This window comes from Onychomys torridus, chromosome 1 (genome assembly GCF_903995425.1).
Source record: "Onychomys torridus chromosome 1, mOncTor1.1, whole genome shotgun sequence".
NCBI classification, from domain to species: Eukaryota; Metazoa; Chordata; class Mammalia; order Rodentia; family Cricetidae; genus Onychomys; species Onychomys torridus.
The window spans coordinates 59,913,344-59,934,373 of NC_050443.1; the positions used below are offsets into that span (position 1 = coordinate 59,913,344).

The 21,030-nt window shown below is 53.0% G+C and overlaps 1 protein-coding gene across 1 annotated transcript; it reads right to left on the reverse strand.

The window, feature by feature from the left end:
* Positions 1-662: 662 nt before the first annotated feature.
* LOC118571600 (alanyl aminopeptidase, membrane) lies at positions 663-20,584 on the reverse strand. Its single transcript, XM_036170726.1, has 18 exons — positions 20,168-20,584; positions 14,456-14,675; positions 14,216-14,370; positions 13,968-14,081; positions 13,725-13,868; positions 13,551-13,616; positions 13,378-13,443; positions 11,249-11,424; positions 10,983-11,065; positions 10,251-10,387; positions 10,094-10,149; positions 8,845-8,992; positions 4,269-4,360; positions 3,600-3,710; positions 3,298-3,465; positions 2,334-2,474; positions 1,895-1,976; positions 663-1,184 (listed from the first exon to the last, which is right to left on the reverse strand). Exons 1-18 carry the CDS (start codon positions 20,582-20,584, stop codon positions 1,032-1,034), a joined length of 2,529 nt encoding a protein of 842 aa, XP_036026619.1. The 3' UTR covers positions 663-1,031.
* Positions 20,585-21,030: the final 446 nt, after the last annotated feature.

The following is a 21,030-nucleotide window of genomic DNA, read 5'->3' on the forward strand; positions in this document are numbered from 1 at the left end:
CTCACTGTCCCAGGTGCTCAGCATCTCTGACAGGATATGAGGGCCACAGCCAGCACTGTGCCCCCCTTGAGATTTGGTAGGGTAGATCCCGTGGGAGCCATGATATCCACTGCTCACCTCACCCCCATCCTCTGGGAGGTTCCTCCGCACCCAACCCTGAAAACCTGTCCTTGGACTCAGGCTGCAGTGAACTTGCTGCCTGGGACTGTGGGGGGCAAGGAAGCATACTCCTTCCTCCACCCCACCCCCCCAGACCTCCAGCACGGCCCCCAGCTCCCCTCTCCGGCCTCCAAAAGTGTCGTATTAATCTCATGTTCCTACTGAGTGGCAAGTTAGGAAGCTCATTTTAGTAATTCTTTATTTACATTTTCTCTTAAAAATATATATATAGATCTTATGCCCTGTTATTGGTGAAATTATTAAGGCCACTCCATGTAGTTAAAAGGGAGGTTTATTTTGTGGGGTAACTTACAAATGAAGGGATAGGTTGCAGGGTCTGGCAAAGGTATAGGGCAGTCCGGCGGTGTTCTCTGGAGAACTCTGCTCGGTCCACCTCTAGCGTCCCGCGTCCCGGAACCAAGCGAGCCACCTCCTCCTGCTCCTCGGTCTTCCGCTCCCTCCTCTGCCCCGCCTTGTGGGCGTGATCATTACTGAAGCCTCAATGGAGGTTGGAACTTCCAGGCCAATGCTGGGATGGCTATCCACTACACCCTGTTGATTCTTTGGTTCTGGGTCTTGTGGGGGACAGTGGTAAAGTGTGCAGGGTGACTCTATCTGGGCTGCCCTTTGTCCAGTGAAGTCTTCTTAATCTGGCCTCAGAGCTGGACTTCCCTGAGATCAGCCCCAGAGGCCTGGGCCTGGGGCAGAGTTGGCATGAGGGGCAAGGGCTGGGGGGTGCTGGAGTTAGGCTGGCTCACGGGGTCCTTGAGGGTAGGATGCCGGTGTCTGTAGCTCTGAGGACAGAGACCCTGCACAGGCTGCCGAGATAGTCATGGTGTCACATGGGGCCAAGTGGTTCTCAGGACCAGGGTCTACTGGCTGTTTTGTGTGAACCACTTGAGGACTGCCTCCTTGTTCTCCTTCACCCACTTAATGTTGGCTTCCGTCTTCTCCAGAGCTTGCTCCAGAGCCCGAGTGCCCGAGCCAAAGCCTGTCTGTTGGTTTTCTGCCTTGAACTGCTTCAGCTGCCAGGAATACAAAGTGTCAGGGCTGGGTTGGCTCTCAAACTCAGCCCTGAGAAGAGAGAGACTTCCAGCCCCCAGCCTCTCACCCCACTCACAGGTCCCCAGGGATGGAGGCCATATCTTGTTCCCTGCATAAGGGGCTGAATCCCTCACCATGTCTTGGGGCTAAGTACTCATCTACCCAGAAGTTATGAAATCACAGGCCCAGGTGGAATCTGCTCAGAGGGTATTGGGCTTGGTTGGGCAATTATTTCAATGAATTAGCCCCGAGTTTCAACTGAAGTATCTCGACATGGTAATGAACAAATGGAACAGGTGCCACACGGGAGCAACGCCTGTAGAAATCCCTGAACCTCAGATTATCCAGTTGCTTCAGTGCCTTAGTGGCTTTTTCAAAAGGAAGGGGGTGGGGTGGGGTGCAGCTTAGGAGTAGAGAGCTTGCTAAGCACGGATCAGAGGCTCTGGTTTCCAACCTCATCATTTCCAAACAATAAAATGGCATAGACAACTATTGCAATTCATGCACAACAAGATTTTGCACACACAGAATCTTAAGGAATCTGTGAAAGAACCGTTAGAACTCAGGCTGAGCTACTTCTCGCTGACAGAGTTTGCCCAGGATGTACGAGTGAAGCCCTCGCTTCAATCCCCAGCACCAGAAAAGCAAAACGAGACAGAGCCTCTGGGGCTAGGAGAGATCTGGTTCTTACCTGCTGCAGCTCGAATTCAGAGGAAAAGCGCCGTGTCACTCCCTGGATGAGATTGGCAAAGGAGAAAGAGCCTCCTCCGAAACTGCGGGGTTGAGAGAAGGATGAGAGTGAGCAGGGAGGGGGCAGAGACCTGAGGGACATTCTCTGCGGGTGTCGGGGAACTATAGAATTCTACAACCATTTTGAGCGAGACATGAGGAGACAGACCCAAATGACATCCCAAGATCCCAAAGAGACCCTGCCAGGACATGCAGAAGGCAAGTCGTGAACACAGCTCAGGCTGCAGGTCCCTGACTCCTTGTCCTTGTAGGAGGTTTTTCTTCTGGCTACAGTTTTCTTTCCAAGTGGGAAAGTCCAGCATGGGGACAGGGAGGTGTGTGGGTTGTCCTAGCACCCCCAGCCTCGGCCTTTGGTAGTCCAAGACCCCAATCAGACTCACTCCTCAAAGAGCTTCTTCCAGTTGCTTCGGACAAAGTCCCAAACCAGAGGCTGCCCAACCACATTGCTGGCAATGCTGGTGATGGTGGAGGTGGCATCCTGCCTCCGGATGTACTCAGAATTCAGAGTGTAGCTCAGGTACCTGTGGACAGGAGGCAAGGGGAGGGACCACTGGAGGACTGTCGTCCCGTGGTACAGGGTCGGAAGCCTGATGTCTCACAATCGCCGCCCCTTGCATCGCTCAACATCCCTTTGACGTGTGAAGAGCTGTGGGGCACCCAGGTCACCTCCCAGTCACCTACACAGGGTCACAGGGTCACAGGGTCACAGGGTCACAGGGTCACTGACCATGCAAGTGTGTGCTGCCATGCAACTCTCTGAGAACAGATCAAGGAAGGAGTTCCAGCCAATTTCTGTAGCCCAGGCTGGCCTCGAACTCATAGAGATCCACCTGCCTCTGCCTCCCAAGTGCCGGGATTACAGGCGTGCGCCACCACCGCCTGGCTGAGTTCCAGCCACCTTAGCCCTCACACCAGGTAAGGTGGCTGCTTCTCACTTAGACCATAAAGGAGACTCAGCTGAACTGTTTGTCACTATGGAGCAAAGAATGTGATTCTCATGGTTAGGGGTCATGGATGTCCTGTGGGGTCAGGAACAATCTCTAGCAGTAGTCTCTGGAACTTGGCAGGTCTGGCCTCTGAAAGGGCCACCAGCGTGGGCGAGACCTCACCCAAGTGCAGGAGACCCTGCCCAGAGGCTCAAAGCAGAGCCCACAGCAGTTCATAGTTAAGGATCTGACCCTGACCCCGGATCGCAGTCTTGGCTCAGCCACTTACTAAGCCCGTGGCCGTTTGGTAAGTAATTTGTTTTGTCTCTGAGCTTCTCTGTCCTCACCACCAGCACAAGGCTGGAGGAAGAGGAGCATGGCAGCTTGGCTGAGTCTGTGGGTGGGGCCAGGTGCTCACCTGTTCAGAATCCACACGTCTTTGCTGCAAGCCAGGGCCGCTCGGAGCTTGTCTGCCTCATTTACCAGAGTGGCCTTCCGGAACTGTTCCCAGGCAAAGTTCCACTCCTCCTCGCCGCCGAAAGAAATGGCGTTGCAGTAGACAGTAGACCGAAGGTTGGGGTGGATCCTGGTGTAGGGGAGTCAGGAGCAGAGGATCAGTGGAGAGCGGGGAGCAAGGAGCTGCCAGGGACTAGCCTGTGGCTCTGCTTAGTCCAAGGGGCCCGATGAGGACAGGCGGGGGAGGAACAGGGGAGCACTCACAGGTTAACATTAGGGTTGTTCATCCACTGACTATAAAGCTGAGAAACCAGGTCCTTACACTCTTTGATACCACTGGAACAGGCGGTGCTGATGGCGTTAACTTCATTGTACCTGTCCCGGGGGCGACATGTGGTTAGCACATCCTGCCCACTCCCACCAAGACTGTCCTCTCAACACATGGCCAGGGGCCTAAGGCTCTGCTGTCCACCTGACCCTTTGGGACTTTTCCTGTTTTCTTCCGGCCTGTGATTTCTTGGTTCCCCAGACAGCTTCGGGCTGTCAGCTTGAGTCTTTGTTAATGACGCCAGGGCTGGGGATGCAGCTCAGTTTGTAGATGTTTGTAGCATTCGGAAAGCCCTGGGTTTAATCCTAACACTGTATAAACTGAGTGTGGTAGTGCAGGCCTGTAATTCTACCACTTGAGAGGCTGAGGCAGGAGGATCAAAAGTTCCAGGCCAGCCTGGGCTACATAAGACCCTGTGGCAAAGAAACCCACAAAACCCAAAAGAAGCCAGGAGAGCCCACAGGCCAGGTGGATCCTCAAGGGAGACCCCTGCTCCTAGGTGGGCTCTCTTCCCCGCTGGTGGTCAGACATGGAAGGTTCCAGAGGAGAAAACTTGCAGCTCTGAGGTCACGTGGGACCTCCAAAGTGACAGGGGTCACACTTACTGTTCCATCAGTGTTGGTGGGCGAACGGTCCAGTTGTTGGTTTGATTTTTGAAGTAAGTGAAGAGGGGCCGGACTTGCTTCTTCAGGTAACTCTGGGAAAAAATGTAGGAATTGTGTCAAGGACCCAAGTCGACCTGCCCAAGGCCAGTACCTGGAGTCTAGGTTTCAGGTGACCGAATGGTGTTCTTTCTCCTCAAAGCCAGAGTCAACCCTAACCTGCTTGTCTACCCAGCATTGTTTCTGACTGTGACGCCAGGTCTCCCTCCCTGATCTCATTGTGAGAAATTTAGGAAACACAGATAAGCAAACACAGAGAATGGACCCAAACTATGGTTTCCAAACTCTTATTCTTGCCTGCCTTTCTTAGCTTGTGCTAATTCTGTGTGCTACTCTTTTTACCCAGCCTCATGTCAGCCCCACACTGCCGTTACATTAAATTGCAGATTCTGGACTGCCCGACCTTTGTGACAAACTGAAGCTATTATCCAATGGTAAAAGGAATCTACTCTCCCCTCCCCAAGAGCATCTTTGTTCTTGCAGGAGAGATAGTGGTGCCTGTGATGTCACCATAGGGCAGCTGGGAAGGGAGGAGGGAGATAGGCCCAGCCTGGCAGAGATGAAGCTTTGCAGAAAAGGACTTGCTAGCCAGATGGTGGTGGCGCACGCCTTTAATCCCAGCACTCAGGAGGCAGGGGCAGGCGGATCTCTGTGAGTTCGAGGCCAGCCTGGGCTACAGAGCGAGTTATTGGACAGTCAGGGCTACACAGAGAATCCTTCCTCAAAAAATAAAAATAAAGAAGAAGAAGAAGAGGAGGAGGAGGAGGAGGAGGAGGAGGAGGAGGAGGAGGTGGAGGAGGAGGAGGAGGAGAAAGGACGGAAAAAAAGGACTTGCTGTAATAAGGCTCAAAATTAAAGGGCATGGGTAAGGCTAGGGCTGAGTAGAGGCTGGTCAAGTCTGTGAGTCAAACGCCAGCCTGGCCCTGCAGCTGGCCTCATTCACAGGAGGTGCTAGACAGAGAGGCTGAGGGTGCTGGGCACTACAGTGAGAAGGGTTACAAGGAGGTCGGGGAGGAGGTTCCCATCAGTTCCCACCCATGAGTGGGCACTGCCAGCTTCATTATACACTACAGAGGCCCATGCCAGAGACACCAGCCGGTCTTGAGAGGACATCCAGGACCTTTGGATATTCATTTGATTTCCTTTTCTCTCCTCTGCCCTTCCTTCCTTCTTTTCGTTAACTTCTGTTCTTTGACAGTTTGATAGAAATATCTAATTACGTCTAGTCCCTTTTCTTGGTTTTTGTGTCAGGTTCAAGGCTGTGCACACACTCTGTCACTAAGCCACACCCCAGCCTCCAAGCCCCTCATTTTTGAGGATCTCCAGTGAAGAATTATTTGGCCACCAGGTCTTCCCACGGTGAGATCTAGAGGTGACAAACTCCACTTCCCATGGAGTTTCCAATCTCTTTCTGTTGTCATCATCGTCATTGAGGTACAGTCCCACTATGTAGCCCTGGCTAGCCAGAAACTCACTGCTTAGACTAGGCTGAACCCACACTCTGAGATCCTCCTACCTCTGTCCTCTGAGTGCACCACCACGCCCTTTCGTGGGCCTAGCTAATCTGTTCCGTGCCAGATTCTGGTATGGTTTCGGGTCACTGTTTATTGCCTCACTCTCAAATCCAAAAAGGCCTCTTAGCCTCCAACTTGACAGGAGACCAAAACAAATAGAAACCTCGGAGGAAAAGTCAACAGAGGGAAAAAGGAGACTTCAAAAGCTCTGTAATAACTACCCTCAAGAGAGAAGACACCGTAGAGGACGCCGGGACCAGAGGGAAGAATGGAAACATCCTGCAGGTGAGGGGCAACACTGAGGGGACCCTCCCTGTGGGAGAGCAAAGACTCACCAAGATGAAAACTGGGAAGGACGTAAACACCAGGCCCAAACAAGAGGAAAAAGTGGCGTCACTCAGACTTCCAGAAAGTCATGAAATGGACAACAGATGGGAGACTTTCAGAGAGACATAAAATAGCTCTGACACAGCACATCTACGTTCACACTGAGAAGAAAACGGAGACTGGCCCACCAGGACTGCTACAAGAGCCCAGAAGTTTCCAGGAAGGGAAACTGGTCACATCCCAAGAACTGGAAATGACCAAAGCTCTGGGCTTTCCAAGCGCAAAATGAGAATCCTGGTGTCAGCAGGTCAAGACCTTAGACATTCTGAGGAATGATCCCCAATTCAGAAACTTCCAAATCAGTCCAGTGTGAAAGCAAAATAAAAGACGTTCCTGACAGCTTGCCTGAGAAAACCCACCTTCACAGATCCTCCCTCCAAACTCTCAGAATATGGAGTCCCTGAGAGAAAGAAAGTAGCTAAGGGAGCCATGGGATTTGGGAAGCAGAGCGCTGCTCAAGCAGAAAGATCAGGACCTTGTGCATGGCCTGAGCCGCAACAGTCCTGGAAGGGTCAGCAGACTCCAGGACATACACGAGCCCTCCTGTGGGATCAGCCCACCGAGCCCTTCCTAGACAGGGCAACCCAGGTGCCAACACAGCACTCCAGCTGGCTCCGAGGGAATACGGACACCGGGGTATGCTGAATGCTGGTATTGTGATGGCACTACAGTACCAGCCTGAGAGGATCGTGGGTAAGCAAGGATCCTGGGCAAGTCCGTTTACCAAAATATGCACTGGCTGTCCTAGGCTGATAGTGGGTTACTTTTAAATTTAAAAAGGAAAAAGACGGCTCAGGGGTTAAGAGCACTGGCTGCTCTCCCACAGGACCCAGATATGATTCTCAGCACCCACATGTTGGCTTGTAACCATCTGTAAATGTAGTTCCAGGGGACCCAAGGCCCCAAGACTTTCTTTTGGTCTCCTCGAGCACCAGGCACACACATGGTGTGCAAACATAGGTACAGGCAAAACACCCATACACACAAAAAATTAAAAATAAAAAAAATTTCTAAAGAGTTCCAGGCTAACCTTCAAAGACTATCTAAAAAAGGGACCAATAAAAAACAAAACAAAACAAAAAACAACCAAAAACTGGGTTAGGGAGATGGTTCAGTTAATCAAGGGTTTGCCATGCAAACATGAGTTGAGTTGATTTCCCAGAACACACACACACACACACACACACACACACACACACACACACACACACACACACAATGCAGGAAGACACATCAGCCAAACACATCAGCAGTACCTGCAATCCTGGTGCTAGGCGCTGGAGACATGAGGGTCCCCAGGGGTTCCTGACCAGTCTAGCTGAAATGGTGGGCTCCAGGGCCAGTGAGATCAAAAAATAAGATAGAGGAAGGGCTTGCTGCCTAAGCATGAGGACTTGAATTCAGATCCCCAAAACCCATATAAGCACACGCGTGTAAGCTCTAGAGTGGCCAGACACAGACGCTGGCCAGTCAGGCTAGCCAAAATGGTGTTGACCTCTGGCCTACACACACACACACACACACACACATCAAATCCCAACAAGAAAACTCTCTTAAATGTGGTCTACAGAGCTATGAACATTCCACCAACTGTGTATTGCGGTGTAACTCAGCCAGTCCCAGCTATCAGACACATAAGTGTTTCTTTGTCTGCTGTTTGCCCTTTTATGAAGGACGCACAGGAGTGGCTTCATTCTGAGCCAGCTCCTACATCTCTGGTCTCTCCAGTGGAAGAAGCTTCACATGTCTAAGCCATGCCATGAACGTGTCAAAGCCTGGAAGACCAGTGCCTGACTGCCGCCTGGGCAGATGGGCTTTGGTGGCCAGATCCGCACCTCAGCAGAGAGTAAGTTAGTGCTGCTGGGAACAGCTGCCTGAGGCACACGGCTGGTAAGATAGGCCTTCAGCCTTCCATTGCAATGTCCTCCCTGGGCCTCCCACAGCATTGATTTCCCGCGTTTCCATTGGGCAGATTTTGCTAGGAATCCCCGTCTTTATTTTGGGGGGCAAGGGCAAGTATCCATTCTCCTAACCTTCTCTCTGCCTGCTCTTTCTAGATCCCTGTTGTAGAGTATTATTTTAAGATGTGTTACTTTTGTTTATGTTGCATTTGTTTAACTCTGTGAGGCTGTGTTACTTTGCCTTTCTAAAACACCTGATGGTCTAATAAAGAGCTGAACAGCCAATAGCGAGGCAGGAGAAAGGACAGATGGGGCTGGCAAAGAGAGATGGAGGAGTGAGGAGATCCAGCAGCCAGAGGATCCAGGGGCCAGCCACCCAGCTACACAGCAAGCCACAGAGTAAGAGTAAGATTCACAGAAGTAAGAGATTGGGAAATGCCCAGAGGCAAAGGGTAGATGGGAAAATTTAAGATAAGAAAAGCTGGCTAGAAACAAGCCAAGCTAAGGCTGACCATTCATAATTAAGAGTAAGTCTCTGTGTGTGATTTATTTGGGAGCTGGGTGGCGGGCCCCCCAAAATAGTAAAATACCAACAACAGATCCCTCTTACTCTGTCATCTTCCCTAAGAGTATTTTCTTGAAAGAGCTTGGACAGGCAGTGCACCTATTGACTTCCCAGTGGTGGAACTCACACACTGGGATGTCAGCAACTCATACCATCATGGGGCCATAGACCTCGGAGCGATCGAACATGAGCTTTAAGTAGTTAAGGCTGCTCAGGGCGGCTTCCCAGGGCATGTATTCCGTTTCGTTGTACAGGAAGAGGGTGTTGCTCAGTGCCAGAGTGATGGGTATCTTTCGAGCACTAGAGACAAACAGGAGGGCTGAGGTCAGCACCCACCCAACTCAGCTACAACCTGGGGACCCCAGCCCAGGCTCTCAAATCTGCTGGACTTTTCTTTGTTTTTGTCTTTATTTGTGTGTGTGTGTGTTCCTGTGGACGTGTGCACGTGTGCTTGCAGGTATATCTGAATGTTATCTATGAATGGGGAAGTTAGAGGCCAGCATTGGGTGTGTGTCTTTCTCGGTCACTTGCCATCTTATTTTTTGAGACATGGGTCTCTGACTGAACCTGGAACTCATGGAGTCCATGAGGCTGGCTGGCCAATGAGCTCAGGTATCTGCCTCTCCCCACCAGTGTTAGGGTTATAGGATACTGCTAAAATACTTTGCTGCGCCAGGCTTTTATGGGCTCAGGTAATCTGAACTGGGTTGTCCTCATGCTGGGTGACAAGCACTTTACTGACTCCAGACCCTTCTCCTGAGCACTTCTAACTGGACCTTTCCTCTTCTGGCTTAGGCCATCTGTGGGCATTTGGTCCACAGATGTCTCTGGGGAACGTCACTCATGTCAGCATCTCAACATGAACACAGTAGGTGTTCAGTAAGCATCGTGGTGCCCAAGCTCTGTCTCTTCTGTCCTTTTCATCCTAGATTTTTTTTTAAAGCACCAAACATAGGTCTGATGTGCAAACACACTTGTGTACACACACAGCATTCGAGAAAGCTGGGGCTGTGGGTGAAAAGTGGAAGGTAGAGCAGGATAGGCCTGTGTGTGGCTGCTGTGACACTTGGATGCTTTTTTTTTTTTTTCTCTTTGTAGCTTGGTGTTGTCCTGGATCTCGCTCTGTAGTCCAGGCTGGCCTCGAACTCACAGAGATCCGCCTGGCTCTGCCTCCTGAGTGCTGCTGGGATTACAGGCGTGCGCCACCACCGCCCGGCTCTGCTGTGACACTTGGAGTAAGGCATCCTTACACTGTCAGAGTCCTTCTCTGTGAAATGGTCATGTGAGGTCCCCAGGGCTGCTCTGGGAGCCCTGGCACAGCACCTGGCAGGCATCTAGGGGAGACCCAGGGCAAGTCACCGACAGTCACAGGCTTCCGTGTTCAGCCAGGCGGGCACTCACCTGGCCAGGTTGAAGGAGTCATAGATAATCTGCGCACGATTGATAACGGGGATGGCCTAGAAAGGGAAGCAGTGTGACTTTGGGTTTCCACAGGGGACAGACCTTGCAGTCTGATGGCCCATCACACCATGGGGGACAGGGCAGGAGGGATACCCACAGAAAGGTCTTCCTGCAGCTGATTCTGAATCTTCTGCCAGTTGCCTGTATCATAGTTGACCTGGTAATAGCCTGTCACATTAAGGTTCAGCAAGACCCACTCATTGTCCGCAGAGGTCTTGAAGCTGTCATTCTGGGCTGTGGAGCAGGGCCAAGGGCAGGGCTGAGTCAGTGTACTCAGAAGACCATGAAGGACCCCAGCCTCCTCTCAGCATCTGTACTGCCTAGCCGACTTCCACGGGTACCCTGTGTGTGACACAGTTCACTTTCTGGGCCTTTGCATGGAACTGAGGCCCTGATTCCTAGCTCACCACCTGTCACTCCAGCCAGACTCTGTAGTTAGACTGTTGGCGGGTTCCTGGATGTTTCTAATTGCATGCCTTCCTTCTCCTGCCTGTGAGGGACTGGCCTTCACCTTCGATTCTTCAGTGCCTGGTCATATGAGGCAGCTCACTGCACTTGCCGATCACTGTCCTAAGCATCTTACGGGAATTCTCGCCAGTAATTCTCACACAGCTCAACGGAGCAGATACAGTCAACTTGATAGAAAAGAAAATGAAGGCCAGAGAGGGATGGTAACTTGCCCAAGGCTACACAGAAGCAAGGTGGAATTGGAAACAAAGTCATCAGTTCCTTTTGTTGAGTGAAATAATGAAGGGGATCTTTACTCAGCTCTCCCACAACCCCCTAAAACATGGGCCAAGAGCCAGAAGATAAGATGTGGCTGGATTACCTTTCTGGTTTTCCAGCCAGTAGTAACCCTCCTGCTGCTGTTGTCCACTTTTGAGATACGGAATGGGCACGATCCAGGAGTAGCTGCAGTGAGAGACCCAGAGGCCAGTAAGTGAAGATGGGTAACTCTTGGACATACCCCTCTCAGGTACCCAGTGATGGCCCAACACTGATACCAGTGCCACCATGCTCCTGAACCTACATGAACCCCTTCCTTTTGGCCCGACCTTCCCCGGGACCCAAGCCTTGGCAACCGTTTCTGCTCACTTAAATTCTGAGGGCCGGGTGACAGTGGCATCGGGGTCAAGAAGGAAGTGTTCCTGGGAGATGTCTCCTGTACTGGTATTCACAGTGATAACGGGAAAGCCCATCTGTAGGGTCCAGCGGTCCATGATGTCGCGCACGGATTTCGGGAGTCTGACTTCTGACTGGTTGTTCACGGCCTGTTCAGGGGATACAGTACGGCTGTCAAGCCACCATCTTCCCATGCCCACCACCCAGGCAACCTCCGCAGATTGTGGCTAGCCTAGGCCTGGGTACCGTCTATGCCAGGCAGGCGGGGGGGGGGGGCAGAGGACAAGGGACCCCATCCAGCTCTGCCTCTCTTTGTCTGCCCAGTGCTAGGTGAGCTGGAGAACCTCTCTGTCTCTAGCTAACTCCACACTGGTGGCACACCTGTGTGAGCCCCCCAAGCTGTGGCGCATGGCCAGGGCACCTTCTGAATGTTTAGAGATGAGAAGAACAGAGAGATAAAGCAGAGCCCAATGTCACCGGCAGGAGCAAGGAACAGGGCTGTGGGGTGTGGAGGAAAAGCACCCCAAGAGGAGGGAATGGGGATACCACCGCCCTCGTTACTGTCTTCTGGAGTCTTTTTCACTGTCTGTCAAATGCGTGGGCACTGCTTTTGAGTCACAGCAAAAAGCCAAAGGCATCTGCTAGTAACTGTGAACCCCTGAAAAGTGGGCAGAGGAGGGAGGTCTGGGGCCACAGAAGACAGGAGAAGGAAGGGGGGGAATTTTCTGGAGGGCAAGTGGTGGAGGAAGGAGCCGGTGGTGGTGGTGCAGGTGGTGGTAGTGGTGGTGGTGGTGGTGGTGGTGGTGCAGGTGGTGGTAGTGGTGGTGGTGGTGGTGGTGGTGGTGCAGGTGGTGGTGGTGGTGGTGGTGGTGGTGGTGGTGGTGCAGGTGGTGGTAGTGGTGGTGGTGGTGGTGGTGGTGGTGCAGGTGGTGGTAGTGGTGGTGGTGCACCGTCTGGTCAGCTGCCAGAATGGGGGCAGGGGGGAGAAGTTAACAGGCAGGCTGGGGGGGGGGGCGGGGCACTGGAACCTACCCAGCTGTGACTCTGTGACATCCCCTCCCCAGTGAGATGGCCTTGGGGCCCAGAAGGACACAACAGCAACCAGGGAGTGGTTGGAGAGGAAGACAGGGCCCTAGGTCTCTGGAGGGAACCCTGATGAGGAGAGGTGGGTGGGGCTGAGGAGGGGTGGGCAAAGTCTGCAGCAAAGCAGACTGGGAGGGAAGCAGTGGGGGGAGACAAAGGGAGGGGGGTTCATGGGCAGGGTGGACTCCAGTCCCGAGGAGAGGCGCCTCTGGGGAAGGCAGGAGGGTGTGGTAGCTTGGGGGCGGAATGTGAAGCAGGGAGGGATGGAGGGTCAGAGTTTGCATCCCAGATGCTGGTGTGTGCAGGGACGTGCCAGGTAGGGAGGGTCACAGGGCCCAGGGCAGCTGGGAGTGCTGAGTCAGTTAAGTGGCTGGTTCCAAAGTTCTGGCAGAAGAAAGAGGAAAAGGAGGATAAGGAAGAGGGAGGGGGTAGAGGTAGTAGTTTGGGCAGAGGTGCCTTGAAGTTCATGTTCTCAGCACTGGGACCCCACAAGGCCCACCATGGTGCGTCTGTCTGAGCAAGAACCTCAAGTGGGCCGGCTCTGGTGTGGTAGGCCAGCAGGCTATGCTGTAGAGGCAAATACAGGAGGATCTCTGAGTTCGAGGCCAGCCTAATCTACAGGGCAAGTTCCAGGACAGCCAACGCTAACAGAAACCCGGTCTCCAAATGTGTTGGCATGCATCTGTAATCCCAGCACTCCTAAGTGGTGGATGGAGAGTTGACTGCTCATGAAGGGAAAAAGATAGAACCCGGCCTCAGAAACAAGATGGGAGAACCAACTGAAGAGAACCCACTAAAAAAAGAAAGAAAGAAAGGAAAAGGTACTGAAGAGGACAGTGAGCAGGGGTCTTAACCACCCTCTTTAAGGAACCATCTTTACACCCATCTTATAGATGAACCACTGAGGCCCCCAACAGCTTGCCCGGACTGGTGAACAGGGAAGCTGGGCACAGTCGATCACACGCTGTCCCCGGGGACTTTGAGCCTTAGGACCTTACTGGAGAAGGCAGGTTACTCACTATCTGCAGGTGTTCCCACAGGTCCAGATAAACGGTGTTCGAGTATTTGAAGGCATTGAGATAAGACTGTGGGGATGACAAATCTTGGTAAGGGCTGAGTGGTACCCAGAGCTGTGGAGGGCTGTACCAGGGGAGAGCCAGCATGCAGAGGGACTGCCCGGTGCTGTACTCACTGAAAGGCCCTTCTTGAACAGGTCCTCGGTCAGGAAGCTGGAGAGCATCCTAATGACTGAGGCTCCCTGGGGATGGGTAAGAGGGAGCTCAGGAGGCCAAGCTGGCTACCAGGGACGAACATCCCTCCCCACACCCCGGGACTCTCAGGGCCTCCAGGAAGGCAGGGAGCTCACCTTGCTATAGCTGATGCTGTCGAAAAGCTCACTGATCTGGGCCGGCGTGTTGACCTCATTGGCAGGGCTGGACAAGGGGTGGGAGGAGGCGAGTGCATCCACGGCCATCACACGATATAATTCATTCTGCACTATGAGGTCTTTCTGCAGAGTCCCCAAATGCCATTAGGAGACTGGCCCAGGAGGGGCATCGGAGGCACTCCATGCTCCTACCTCGGCCCAATTCCCAGAACGGTGGCTCACCAGATTCCAGGTGGGCTCTGCAAAATCAGCACCCAGATATTCCACATAGGAGGCAAAGCCTTCGTTCAGCCACAGGTCATTCCACCAGGCCACCGTCACCAGGTTTCCGAACCACTGCCAGGGACACAGATGAGCTTGTCATCATTAATAGCATCTAACCACGTGCTGACTGTCTACTAGGCACAGGCCAGGAGAGGACTAGACACTCCAAGGCCTCTGCTCCGTCTTGCTTCTCCACAGCGATCTACCTGATGGGCCAGCTCATGAGCAATCACAGTGACCACCCGCTCCTTGTTGCCGATGGAGGAGGACTCAGGATCAAAGAGCAGGGCGCTCTCACGGTAGGTCACAAGACCCCAATTCTCCATGGCTCCAGCATTGAAGTCAGGCAGGGCAATCTGGTCTGTGGAACAGAACCACGTGTTAATGGGAGGGTGTGGATGGGGATCCTCGGACTACCACCTGAAGGAGGCTCCGTGGTCACTCACCAGACTTTTCTAGAGGGTAGGCTGTATTATAATGTTGGGCGAAGAAGCTTAAGATGGGGCCTGTCTTGTTGAGGGCGTAATCACCATGGCCCTGAGCAATGGCACTGGGCCGAGCCCAGATTCGAATCTGCACAATGAGAGAGAAGAGGTCAGGTTTGGGATCCTCTGGGATCCTAAGGAGAGTGGGTAGGAGTCCCAGGATCCAGTGAGCTGGAGGTCCCTAATAAGTCAGTATGGGGCCCAACTAGATTCAACTGAGAAAACTGAGCATGGTATCATATGTCTATAAACTCAGCATTTAGGAGGAACACTTAGCAGGCAGGAGGGTCACAAGTTCAAGACCAGCCTGGGCACCTCAGTGGACTCTGTCTCTATATTTAAAACAGAAGGGTGGAAAGGTGGCTCAGTGGCTATGCTGGCTAAATTTTATGTCAATTTGACAGGCTAGAGTCATCTAAGAGAAGGGAATCCCAACTGAGAAAATGCCTCCATTTCTCACTAGGCTGTAGGCAAGCCTCTAAGTATGTTCCTATAGTTAGTGATTGATATGGGAGGGCCCAGTCCATTGTGGCGGTCCTGGGTTCTGTAAGAAAGCAGGGGAAACAAGCCAGTAAGTAGCACCCTCCATGGCCTCTGCACCAGCTGCCCCTAAGCTCCTGTCCTGCCTTCCTTCAGTGATGGACTAAGATGTGGAAGTGTAAGCCAGATAAACGCTTCCTCCTCAACTTGCTTTTTGGTCGTGGAGTTTCACCGCAGCAATGGAAACCCTGACTAGGACAGTGTTTAAGTGGTTGACTTGCTGCTCTTCCAGGAGACCTGGGTTCAATTCCCAGCACCCACATAACAGGTAACTCCAGTTCCAGAGGATCTGACGCCCTCTTCTGGCTTCCAAGGACACTGGACTTGGAAGTGGTACACACACTTATATGCAGGCAAAATACACACACACACAAACAAATTTGTTTTAAATTTTAAAAAAGGGGCCAGGCATAGTGCCATACAACTTTAAATTATTCTCTTTTATGGTTCTTAGTTGTTCTTTTGCAGAGCTGCCAGCTTAAGTTGTGCTGGGATCAAGAAAAATGGGCCTCGGCGGTTTGTGTTCCTAGAGTTGTGTCCATGCCAGTGGATACCCACATGCTCCAGAAGAGAATTTGACATCACTGCTGCCATTGTTGCTGTTATAGCAGTGATGACCACCACTACTACTCCCTGGGATTGCTATTTCATAACTGGTTACTACAGCTAGCACAGTGGAGACCCTGGCAGCAAAAGTAGCTACCACAGTTAATTAATCTTTCATTCTATTGGGCATGACAAATTTAAATCAATAGTTATATACATTTCGATTGGCTTTGAAAGTTATAAATTTACAAACTCAAGTTCTATTTGCTCTCGGGATACCATCTTACAAGGACTCCAATTTGCAGTAAGGCTTGTTAAGGAAGGGAATGGCTCAGTTGCCTTTAGCCTACTGGCTATGGGTGGGTTAAGATTTCGGTTGGTCTTTTCTGTGTTGAACACACAGACTGCAAGCCCAGTGCCACTTAGAGATCTTTGGCAACAGTTAATTCTGCAGCTCACACATGATTGAGCCTGTATGATCATGAGTATTCAGAGATGGGTAATGTCTGGGGGGTACTCACCAACCTAAGACAGAATGCCTGTGTGGCCTGGACAGGTGTCTCCATGACGGTTAAGGTGACATGCTGATGTCCCACACAACCTAAGTCAGAAGCTCATTTTTTAGTAAAGGAGGGGGAGGGACCTGTAGGGCCCTGGCCCCTGTTTTGGGTAACTGTTGCCTTGCTTGCTGACCTTGACCTTGATATCCTCCCTATGCTAATTCCCTGTGAGATTCCATACTCCTGAATGCTTAAGAGAAGCTCCTTGTCTGTGTATCCAGCATATTGGGCGTTAACTGCTTAGATACAAGATTGTAAAACATCAGAAGTGGGGTTGGGGATTTAGCTCAGTGGTAGAGTGCTTGCCTAGCAAGCACAAGGCCCAGGGTTCGATCCTCAGCTCCCCCCCCCAAAAAAAAATCAGAAGCTAACTTCTGCCATCTGGGGTTCTCCCACTGTGCTGTAAGCCTGTATTTAAGACCTCCTCCCTCCTTCAATAAACGGCATTCGGCATTTAAAAAAAAAAGAGAAGAAGAAGAAGAAGAGGGGGTCAAGATCATGATGGGGAAACTCACAGAGACAGCTGACCAGTGCTAGTTGGAGCTCACTGACTCTGGACTGACGGCTCGGGAACCTGCATGGGACCGAACTAGGCCTGCTGAATGTGGGTGACAGTGTGTGGCTTGATCTGTTTGTGGGGTCCCTGGCAGTGGTATCAGGACTTATCCCAGATGTATGAACTGGCTTTTTGGAGCCCATTCCCTGTGGTGGGATACCTTGCTCAGCCTTGATACAATGGGGAGGGGCTAGGCTCTCCTTCAACTTGGTATGCCAGACTTTGTTGACAACCATGGGAGGCCTTACCCACTCTGAGGAGTGGATGGGGGTAGAGTGGGAGGGAGGGGGACTATGAAAAAGTATATATATATACATATGAATAAAGTCTTGGCTATTTCTGCCCCCAGACTTGGCTCTGTGCCTGGTACCTAGTAGGTACTCTGCGTGTGTCTGTTGGGTAGATGCCCACGTATGCGATTGAGTGGCTGAATAAGTCATTCCGGAAGAAAACCCTTTTTGAAGTCCTCCAGCCTTTTATCTCCACCCCACCTTTGCCAAAAAGGCATTTTAAGAGAATATTTACCCTTCCTCTGAGCCCTCTTCCCACCCATCTGACCCTCCAGGACCTCATCCACCTGCCACCCTGTCCCCTGGCCTTCAGGGAGGTATGTTGAATGAATGTATGATGGAGGGATGCAGGTGTGTGCAGACATATGTAGCTACTCTCTGCTCTGGCTTGCAAGGCCAGGATCTGTGTTTGATGTGTCTGGTTCTGACTGTCTACATTTCAGGCCAAGGGTGCACAGTACTCTCTGGTCTCCCCGACAATCTGCAGCCCATCCCCAGGTCCTCAATCTGGGGACTCCACTGCAGTGAACAGCAGCCCTACCTATCAGGCCTGGGTTGATGGCCAAAGGGCATTAGTGGGAAACTTGGTGTTAGAAAGGCACATACTGATATCCCCAGCTTGTAGAAACAAGGGTTGAGGCCTCAGAGGGTTTCACGCGGGCCCCAGGCTTCCTCCAACAGAGTTACCTTGACAGCACCAGCAAGTTAACACCCTAGGGCTGTGCCCCCACCTCAAACCCCTTCACCACATCCCCGGCTGGGCCTGCAGCCCCCTCCTACCTGAACAGCAGGCAGACCCATAAGTCCATTCGGCTAATCCCCCGTCTCCAAACAAAGAGCTAGGTTCTGCCTGGCCCTCTGCAGCCTCTTCCTGTTTGCTTTGGATGTGGACCATGGGCCAGCTGGCCAAAATCTGTGCTCCTCTGCAAAGGGGCCCTGGTGTCTAGATTTGGCACAGCTCCAGGAATGGCACCAACCCAAGCTAGGGGTGTGTAGGTGGGTTCTGCAGCCCCTCACCTTTGGGGGACTCTAAGAAAGGTCCCTCACCATAGTCCCTGCCTTGGCACAGGTCTCACCATACCCCAGCAGGCTGTAGGGTTCTCGTGACCCTGCCCCACCAGCATCGGGGCTGGGGTGGGGTGGGGTGTGTGTGTGTGGTATCTTCCTGGGTGTGTGGATGAGATGTCCCTCACTGCCTTCAGAGGCCTCAAGACCATCCCTGAACTCCTGGCTGCCCTTCTCTCACAAGGCTTGGGTGACTGTGAAAACCTGGTTCTGGACTCTCTGCCTTTGTTCTTCTGGTCCCAGTGGCCAGGAATACCTTTCCTCTCCTTGTTTATACTTCAAAGCCGAGCTCAAACATTACAACCTGGTCACGCCCCTCAGCGACACACTTCTTCAGTCTGCAGTTCACATCTTTATCACGCACTTACGAAAAGACCTTGGTTGTATCAGCCTCCACACCAAGCCGGCACCAACGAAAACCAGGCAGACAGCCTGCGCCTCTCCACCACAAACATGACAGAATAGCTAAGGCACTCTCCAAAGTCACCCTTGATTTTGGGGACAGTTCCACCCTCCACACAGCACACTCCATCCTGGGCTCTGAGACTATGCACAGAATCCACCTTTGCCATCATTCAGTAGCTCATTTGCTTAACATTTTTCTCAAAACCAATTCATGTTATTTAGACTGGTGAGCCGTAAGGAACCTGACATCCTGTGTTGTTACTTTTTTTTTCTTCTGAGATATGGCTCACCTCATACCTCAGATGAAAACTGAGGTATCAAGACAGCCTGAGACCACCCTGCATAGCTGCTGCTGCTGCGGCAGAAACTAGTGCTCTATCCTGCCTGGTCTGGGGTGCCTCAGTGGAGGTTCTTTCTGCAGGTGAGCAAGGCTTTTGCCTTCCTTTGCTGATTCCCCTTGCGGGGGTGGGAACCCGGACCCCACCTGGCAGGTCTCAACCACCGAACACTGTTTAGGATACACACACACACACACACACACACACACACACCACAGGCACACTAAGTAGTCTGTGCTCCACACCACATCTCAGGCTCACAATTCCTCTCCAGAGCTCTCATCCTGAGTTCTGGTATAGGCACTGTGAGGCTGGCCCACTCTGAAGTAGCAATGAGTGGGACCAGGGTAAAGCCAGGCCCTCAGAACAGGGCCCTCCTGGCTGATGGCCTATTCCCATGTCACAGCTGGATTGGGCTGGTCTGGGCCAGCCCCCAGGGTGCTTCCTCTGGGAGCCCTGGACACTGTCCATTCTGTGGGAACAGCATTAAACCCATGGCGAGTGAGCCTCTGTGGGCCGGGGAAGTGTCCCTGGAGGGCGGGAACACAGGGCCTTTGTGAGATGAGAGAAGTGTACTCACACAGCCCCACACTTCACTTGGTTTGGTGGACACGTGGCCCGAAAGACCACAAGAAGGACAGATTCCTTCATTCAGACCGTGACCAGGAATTGGGAATTGTGCTGGGAAGTGATAGTTGTAAGCTGGGAACCACCAGGGGGCTGCTACAACAAGACACAGTCCTGGAGGACTCTTGCCTCGCCCACACAGGTAGAAACGAAGCCACCATTGAGCCACCCCTCAAGATAGAACTCAGGCTGAGGTGAGTGGCTACCAGCCCGTGGGGATTCTGGTAGGAAGGGGCTTCAGGATGAGCAGGTACTCTGCAGAGCTACCATGCCTGTGCCGGCTGGTTCAAATCCTGGGGGGCGGGGGGGGGGGCGCGGGAGTCCCACAATCAAATAGAGGCAGAGGTCGGAGGATTGCCTGGATATCCAGGCCAAGCTAGACTACCCAGCTCACTGCTAGGGGCTGCTACATGCTCTGGAGCCACAGCCCTGGCCACTGTGCCTGGACCCCTCATGTGGGAACAGCCCCCTTCCCCCTGGGGAATTGTGGCCAGTCCTGTGCGAGTGGGAGGAGGGGGCACCTCCTTCTCACTGGCCACTCATGTTGACAGAGGTGGGAGGCCACCTGCTCCAAGCTCCATTTTCACAGCGAACTGGCCAAGGTCCTGAGAGAGTCCAGCTGTCGCCCCTAGACCTTACTCTCAGGGTCAGCCACAGGGGTGCGGTAGCGCCCTGAAATCTCCCAACTGCACACCTCACTGCTATCCTCAGAGTAAGGAGGCGTTTTAAGTCACAAAAGCCCTGACCCTCCAGGACGGGAGGTTATTGGAGGTACCCTGCTTGGAAAGACTCCTCCGCAGAACAAGTTCGGGTTGCCACCGGCGCCGCTCCCAGCAGGGCACCGCGCGCGCAGAATCAGCCACCTCTGACTTGGCGCGCTTCCAGGAAGGATGCCAGTGGATGGGGTAGGCTGGGCTCCAGGAGTCCAGGTAGCAAAATGAGGATAAAAGTCTAGTTCCCGCTGCCTCACAGAGGCTGGGGCCCGGGGCTCGGGGCACCGCTCGCTCTAAACCGGGCTGGGCGGGACTGCGGAGCAGAAACTTGTGGCTTTGTGCTGTGACTTCCCCCGGGCCGGCGCGTGCCCTCGGTTCCACTCGCACTGTCCCCAGTCCTCTGTGCCCCAGCCATCCAGGATCCCCTCGACCCCCGGCTGCGTCCACCATGTGTCCCTCGACCCCCTCCTCCCCTGTATCCCGGACTCTAGCCATCCTCTCTCCACCAGGACCCAGCCACCACCCTGTGTCCCCGGGCTCCAGCCATCCGTGTACTCCTCCAGGCCTGGCTATCTTCTGTCATCAAAGCCGGGACCTCCCTCTGAGCCCTGCAGACGCATGGAGGCTGTTGGAACTCTCGGGGAGTCACTCCAACAGCTCCAGGCCCTCAGTTTACCCATCCGAGTGGGGACAGAAGCTACAGATGGCTCCCGCACTCCGGATGCCAAGCCCCACGCCCGGTGTCCCCAAACCTGCGCAGCCGGCAGCTGCCACCCCGCACTTGCCTGGGGCCACGTACTACTCCGAGCAGCTCCTGCCTAGCCGCCGCCCTCCTGGCCCGGCGAGTTAAAGGGAAGTAACCCGAGCCCACCAGCGCTCCGCCTGGATTACCACCC